Consider the following 7,328-nt stretch of genomic DNA (forward strand, 5'->3'; position numbering starts at 1 on the left):
GTGGGTGTTTAGGCATACCTTCGATCAATGACTTTAATAGCATATATAGAACAATAATGCATAACAGTTAGTCGGACTCATAATGGTACTCTTAAATTCTTGGAACTACATAATTAATTTGATAGGCGATTATACCATTATTACTACTACAAATGCACCACTTAAATTTTCAACATCTTTTGTCTGTTGTGAACATAGACGGCTTTAACTCCAATCGCTCAATTGAGTCTCTTAAGCTCCTTTAGGCTCCATGGGTCCTACAAAACTCTACCAGGCTCCTATGAGCTCTCATCACGTCTATGCCCCTTTGAGCTCCACTAAAACTTATATCATGGGTTTTATTGAGATTCTTTAGACTCTCTCATAGGTCTTCTTGAGCCGTTTCTTAAGCTCCTTTAAACTCCATTAAACTCTCTTTAAAGCTCAGTTTCACTAAGCTCATCTCATAGATCCTACTCAGCTTACTCTAAGCTCTTTCAGAACTCCCTGAATTTTCTGAACTCTTAGGTTTCAACATGGGTTCCACTATACCAGCTGAATTTGTCGACAATATTTTTTTTAAAAAAATTTTAAAATTTGACTGGGTTTCGTTAAGATATTTATAAAAAAGAGAGAATAAACCAGGAAAGGCAGATTTATTTTTTAAAAATTAAAAATTAAATGATTACCCATTGAGGACCTAACTGAATTATCTCAAAAGAGAAAAAAAAAACTGAATTGAAGTTTTTTTTTTTTTTTTTTTTCTCTTTTAATGGGAAATGATTTTGATTGTACTTAAAATTTGTATTGTTTAGGCGGGGTCCCACTCCTTTATCTCCAATCATCCCACGTCACGCTCGAATCTTCCTACAAATACGCACGAAAAGATTTATAACAATTAAAAATTAAAATATTAAAAAGCTACTGAAATGTTGGGCCCGCTTCATATGCGGATGAGAATCAGTCGTGCATGCTTGCCGCGTTTCACAAAAGATCGGCGAAAAATATATCAGGCCGTACACGTGTGAGTAAATGGCGAAAGCCATCAATTTACACACTTTTATATTTTTTTTTATCGTCACACTACAGTGACGCAAATCCGCCACTGCTGCCCTAAGCAGGTGCCACGTCATCAGAATAATCGCCCATCAGATATAACGAAATCCAATGAGATTTCGAAGTTGAATGACTGTGACGGTAACGGGTGAGAATAGCAAAAGAGTGTCTAGGAAATTGGAGGCAAGTACAAGGGCATTTTGGTAAATATAAGTATCTGGAACCTACCTGCTTCTTCGTGACTATTAAAGCAACTGAGGTGGTTCTGTTACGTGTTCGCTAAGCGAAGAGAAACCCAAGTGAGTCCCACTTTCCCTTCTCTGCGGCTGTTTCCTCACTTCTCGAATTCACAAAATTTACTTCGAAAACCCTTTGGCGAAGAACTACACACAGAAAGGGGATTTCATTATTTCATAATTTCATAGGTTGGATTTCTTGTAGAGGTGCGCCCTTGAAGTCGAACGAGGTGTAAGGAATTTTCGCTTGCAGATTGCAGAGGTATTTTTATTTTATTTTATTTTAATGTTTTTGAGTTTCGTTTTTTGTGTTCTTTATGGTTTCTTCTGAATTGAATGGGAATTTATCTATTGAATTGAATTAGATGAGGTAGGAGTTGTTGCTGCTGATACTGGAAGTGGTGGATGGGAGTTTTTTAGTGTGGAAATTAAGTCAAAATGCGGAAATCTTTCAAGGATTCCCTTAAGGCACTCGAGGCTGATATTCAGTTCGCTAATACCTTGTAATCTCTCTATATTCTGTTCAACTTTCTTATAATTTGACATTTACTCTGGATTGTGTGAGAATTGCTATTGCAATGTTGGCGTTTCTAATTGTCTGGAAATTATCCGCTATGTTTGTTAGATTTCTATGATCGAAGCATCTGAGTTTCAATATTTTCTATCTTATGATCTATGTTTTCTCCATGCTTAGGTTAGATGGCATTCGTGTTGGTTCGATGCGTATTGAGTTTGAAGTTCAGGAAAGTTTCTCTGAAAATAGTCTGATAGGTTATGATGTCTGAGGGAGCTTCAACTTTTAGGTTTTGCAGCTCGTTATCTACACATTCTCGATACCTTAGTAGATTAGATATTAGTCGCTTCGATCTTATTTATGGAATTGTTCTGCGCCTGCTCAAATATGTAGTTTCCTGCTCTAAGATTTACGGAACTATTTATTTAAGATTTATTAATAACTGTTGTGTTCCTTATTTTCTAAATTTTAACAGTAATTTGAATATATATTTTCTTCCTTTTGTGTGGGTTATGTTGTATGCTTAGGTGGTTTGTAAACTGTCACATGGTCCAGCTAGTAATTTGTAAGATATCTAGACTTCTCTGGATTGTATGACAACTCTAGCCTTTAACTGCGACGGATTTTTTCTTTCAAACGGAGATTTTTGTTGTTTTCAGTGTGCAATAGTTCCAGCTGAGGGTTATTTAATTCATAAGCGTTGAAATAAAACACTTCAATTCTGAACAGGGCTTCTGATTATCCCAAGGAATACGGTGGAGCATGCCTACAAATGAGATTATCCTATAGCCCGGCTGCACAGTTCTTTCTCTTCTTCGTGCAATGGACTGATTGTCATTTTGCTGGTGCATTGGGTCTGCTCAGAATTCTGATATATAAGGTACTGCAGCCTGCATGACAAATGACATTTTTGACCCCTACATTGTCCAAGTGTGGTGATTGAAGTAGGATCAAACTGACCACTACAGATGAAAATCTGATGAAGTAGCTTATCCTACTTTGCCTCTACAAGTATCTTGTCAATCCTGTGAATGTGCTAAATTTGTTTCAGGCATATGAAGACGGGAAGACTACCATGTCTATTCAAGAAAGAAAGGCTAGTCTCAAAGAGTTCTATGGTAAGTGGCTAAGTAGATAAAAGCTGCCCATTCTTCAACTTGAGGCGCATTAAAATTTGGAGTCGCTAATCCTATTTTTTAGTTCTGGAAATACAGGGGTGATATTTCCTTCTCTAGTGCAACTTCAAAGAGGAATTACCGACATTGAAGAGAGAAAACAGAGAGAAGTATATGCTGCCAAATTCAAAAGGAAAGATCGGTTGGACAAAGGAAAGATCTCTGAAATCGACTTGGAAAGAGAGGAAGAATGTGGTATTTGCATGGAGCTAAACAGCAAGGTTGTGTTGCCTAGTTGCAATCATTCAATGTGCATGAAGTGCTACAGAAGTTGGTAATCTCTCTGCTGTTTTCATGTGCTATTGGTTCATAATCGAGTTCTAGTTTGTTATTGACAAAAAGTGTGGATTATTTGGAGCTGATTTTTGCAACATGTTATCTTGGTTTCAGGCGCGCTCGATCTCAATCATGCCCCTTCTGCCGTGACAGTCTGAAAAGAGTGAATTCTGGAGATCTTTGGATATGTACCAGTAGTAGTGAAATCGTCGACTTGTCCTTCATCTCTAGGGAAAATTTGAAGAGGCTTTTCATGTTCATTGATAAGTTGCCTCTCATTGTTCCAGATCCAAAACTCATCTCTTATTATCTGAATCACTATTGAACATTCCAGGCTTGGTCCGGAAGTAATTTGTATATAAAGACATCATTACCCTTGTTATTGTGCATAATTCTTATCAGTATAACATGCACATTTAGGATTTGCAAATGCTAATTTGTTATCGACTTACATTACCCCTGTTTAATTTGCTTTCAATTAGCCAAGACTCTGCCAATATTTGCAAAAGCTGAAGCCTGCTCCAAGTCACCTTCGATCATTACTGTCTAGGCTGTCTTATCTCAACTGGCTTTTGTTAACCTGAAAACAGATATTGGGTTGTAGGGAGTGTACGGATTGATGCTGTGGAAGTCGCATTTGACAATAAGATGATGATGAAGGCATGCGGTACTCAGTCACCAGGTTCATCTTCTAGACATGGTATTGACATACTCCAATTCTTGTGATAGCTCTCCAATCTTTTGTCATATTTACTAAATTTGGCGTTAGCTATAACATTGAAGAAGCTTACGGTCATATATCATTAAATGCCAGGAGTATGTGGAGCAACCACGTGTAGGAGCAGCAATGACAAATGGCCTTACAAGATTTGTACCTGATGCTTTTCTTATAAAAGATGAAGTCAAGTGAGTCGCGAGTATTGGTATTCATCGAAGCCAGTTACTTGGAGTAAAATAGGGCTTGTTTTGAATTGGATTCCATTCAGTTTGTTCAAAACTGACTTAAACTACAATGATTGAGAATTTGGTGTTGGATTTTCTATTCTCACTTCCCTGCTAGGATCTGATAAATTTCATTAGTTCCACAGCAAGAAACTGTGGATGCCAATCAACAGCAACTCGAAGAAAGCATTGTGAGTTCTCTTTGGTTTCTTGGGATATTTCTTGCTGTTCTATTTTAGGATGTCAACGACATTAACCATCTATAAAATGACCAAATAAAGTACAAGATCATCTATCTAAGGAAAGAAAGGAGGGGAATGTGTAGCAGCAGCTTATAGAGTCGCCTTAACAACAGAGTATGGAATGACATAGAAAGAAATAATTATCTGATGTGGCTCGTCACTTCTAGAACATGAAATTTGTTTCTCTTATACTGATAATCATTCTCATTACAAATTATCATTGCAGCATGAGTTCATTTTTCAAAGGTGAGATATGACGACTCGCAATCACAATTAACTATTATTCATTGACATTTAAATTCGAATAGTCGGTGAGTGGTAATAGGGGAAGTTATTACAATCACATACCTTTCAACTAAATTTGATCAATTGGGCTTTTAATATTTCAAAAATACGCCAACCGATTCTTTGTGATGGGACTAAACTGAAAGTTCGAGTGTAATACAATAATTCAGGTAGTTTATAACTGTATAAATACTTCTTTGTAGTTTTTCCAATTGAATCGGTTAGGTCGTGAGTATAATAGGGGTATGACTTTAATAAACTAAAATAAAGGTCATTAGTTCAATACAACCGAGTTGTTCTGTAAAATTAGTCTTTCTAAAAGAGATAATATATATACATATTTTGTGAAGATTGTGTAATTTTCTACTATATTTGAAACTCCAGCCAAACAGACCAGATGGGGTTGGCTTTATCACGATGTGGAATCAAAAGATGCCATCTGGCCATCCAAGTAAAACAACCACAATCACAGCCAGAGAAACACTATGTCCAATAGGCCCCAAATAAACCTGATAAGGCAAAGATAAGGCCCTGAGGCCTGAAACCTTTTTCCTCATCAGATGGATACGCTTTCTTCATCCAACGGCCACAATTATCCCCACCGATTAAACTCCCCAAACAGCAATCAAATTCCCCTCTCAACTCTATATAACACCTCCAAATTCCAACCACCGTTACAACCACCTACCATCTCTCCACCATGGCCGCCGCCGCATCCTCCTTCATCGGAACTCGTCTTCCCGTTGCCCCAGCCGGCTCGGGTAGGGTACAAGCCAGATTCTCATTCGGCAAACAAAAAAGCCCACCAAAGAAATCGTCAAAAAAGCCCGTTTCGGATCGGCCGCTGTGGTTCCCGGGGGCCGTGGCGCCGGAGTGGCTGGACGGGAGCTTGGTGGGGGATTATGGATTCGACCCATTTGGGCTGGGCAAACCGGCGGAGTACTTGCAGTTCGACTTGGACTCATTGGACCAGAACTTGGCTAAGAATGTGGCTGGTGATGTGATTGGTACTCGGTTCGAGAATGCGGATGTGAAATCGACACCGTTCCAGCCGTACAGTGAGGTGTTTGGGTTGCAGAGGTTTCGGGAGTGTGAGCTGATCCATGGAAGGTGGGCTATGTTGGCTACACTTGGTGCCCTCACTGTTGAGTGGCTCACCGGCGTCACTTGGCAAGATGCCGGAAAGGTTGGTTCTCGATTAATAGCAAGTAATTTAGAAAGAGTTAAAATCATTTTTATTAATAAAAATATTTTAGAGTGATTTTGAATACGTTAAAAATGATTTTAATTATTTAGAAATCACTATCAAACATATCCTAGAAGTGATTTTGAAATAATTAAAATCATTTTTGTCAAATATAAAACTATTTCAAAATATACTTCTAACCACCCAAAATCAAACTATTTCAAAATACACTTTTAACCACTCATAGTTTAATATTATACTTTTAATTATATTTTTCATATGACTAAAATTTATTTTGAATAGTTGGGGTGATCTTCCGAGTGATTTTGAAGACGATAATAATGATTAGATTTGCCACAACCACCATTGGTTAGGAGTTCCATATTGTTTTTGTTTTTAGAATTTGAACTAGTAGATATGGGAAACTTGAGTAAGAAATTGTGAGTAAATAAATACAATTTTGGGGGAAAAGAAATCAAAGGTTATTTATTGGGAATTTTATTCTAAACCTTTATCATAACTGCGGTTGAAATATTGATTTCTTAATTACTTTGAGAAAATTCCATAAGCTTAGATGAAGCTTAAGCTAATGATGCTTAATTACTTTGAGAAAATATGGTGAATTAACAATGCATTTTTGTGAACGTGAAATTTCAGGTAGAACTGGTGGAAGGATCCTCATATCTTGGACAGCCACTTCCATTCTCTATATCAACATTGATATGGATAGAAGTTCTGGTAATTGGGTACATTGAGTTTCAAAGAAACGGTGAGCTTGATCCAGAGAAGAGACTTTACCCGGGGGGCAAGTACTTTGATCCTCTTGGCTTAGCTGCCGATCCCGAGAAGAAGGTGACGCTACAACTGGCTGAGATCAAGCACGCTCGCCTCGCCATGGTTGCGTTTCTCGGTTTTGCCGTTCAAGCTGCTGCCACTGGCAAAGGCCCCCTCAATAACTGGGCAACCCATCTGAGTGACCCTCTCCACACTACCATTATTGACACACTCTTCTATTCATCTTGAAATGGTTGAGTTCTTTGTTCTAGCTCTGGTTTGTAATTTATATTTTTAGAGGGCAAAATTGCAATTCTCTTCCTGTCATATCATGTAAATTATTATATCTGAACCGTCTGTCAAAGGATCGATGGGGTGGGTTGGAGAAGATTTACAGATAGTAATACATAAATACATATTCCTTCGATTGAGATATGTGACATGTGATTAAAAGTGAAGTCAAATCCATTTAAACCCATTAATCTTTTTGTGAAGAATAGAGGCCACTATATTAAACTTAAAATCAACCATTACAAAAAGTGGAATATGAAAATTCATCTTCGATCTTTGACTGGAAGATAATTAATATATATCTATTCTTACTAAGTTGTACCTATTTTCGACTTGTTTACTAAAAATTTTAAATTTTATTCCAACATCATC

General features: G+C 37.4%; 2 protein-coding genes across 3 annotated transcripts; both read left to right on the forward strand.

Moving 5' to 3' along the window:
- The first annotated feature begins 1,295 nt into the window (after window positions 1-1,295).
- AIRP2 (RING/U-box superfamily protein) lies at window positions 1,296-3,666 on the forward strand. Of its 2 annotated transcripts, XM_039048114.2 has the most exons (6): window positions 1,296-1,533; window positions 1,637-1,774; window positions 2,515-2,665; window positions 2,837-2,903; window positions 3,000-3,234; window positions 3,351-3,666. In XM_039048114.2, exons 2-6 carry the CDS (start codon window positions 1,710-1,712, stop codon window positions 3,559-3,561), a joined length of 729 nt encoding a protein of 242 aa, XP_038904042.1. In that variant the 5' UTR covers window positions 1,296-1,533; window positions 1,637-1,709; the 3' UTR covers window positions 3,562-3,666. The 2 variants fall into 2 exon arrangements, with proteins under 2 accessions (XP_038904042.1, XP_038904043.1); XM_039048115.2 differs by lacking the exon at window positions 1,637-1,774 and having other exon boundaries at window positions 1,310-1,533.
- Window positions 3,667-5,219: 1,553 nt separating this feature from the next.
- On the forward strand, window positions 5,220-7,100 carry LOC120090447 (chlorophyll a-b binding protein CP29.1, chloroplastic-like). Its single transcript, XM_039048113.2, has 2 exons — window positions 5,220-5,891; window positions 6,549-7,100. The coding sequence occupies exons 1-2, from the start codon at window positions 5,406-5,408 to the stop codon at window positions 6,912-6,914; spliced, it is 852 nt and encodes a 283-aa protein (XP_038904041.1). The 5' UTR covers window positions 5,220-5,405; the 3' UTR covers window positions 6,915-7,100.
- The last annotated feature ends 228 nt before the right edge of the window (window positions 7,101-7,328 follow it).

Source organism: Benincasa hispida, chromosome 11 (assembly GCF_027475165.1).
Source record: "Benincasa hispida cultivar pf3 chromosome 11, pf3_genome.v1.1, whole genome shotgun sequence".
Taxonomy (NCBI): Eukaryota; Viridiplantae; Streptophyta; class Magnoliopsida; order Cucurbitales; family Cucurbitaceae; genus Benincasa; species Benincasa hispida.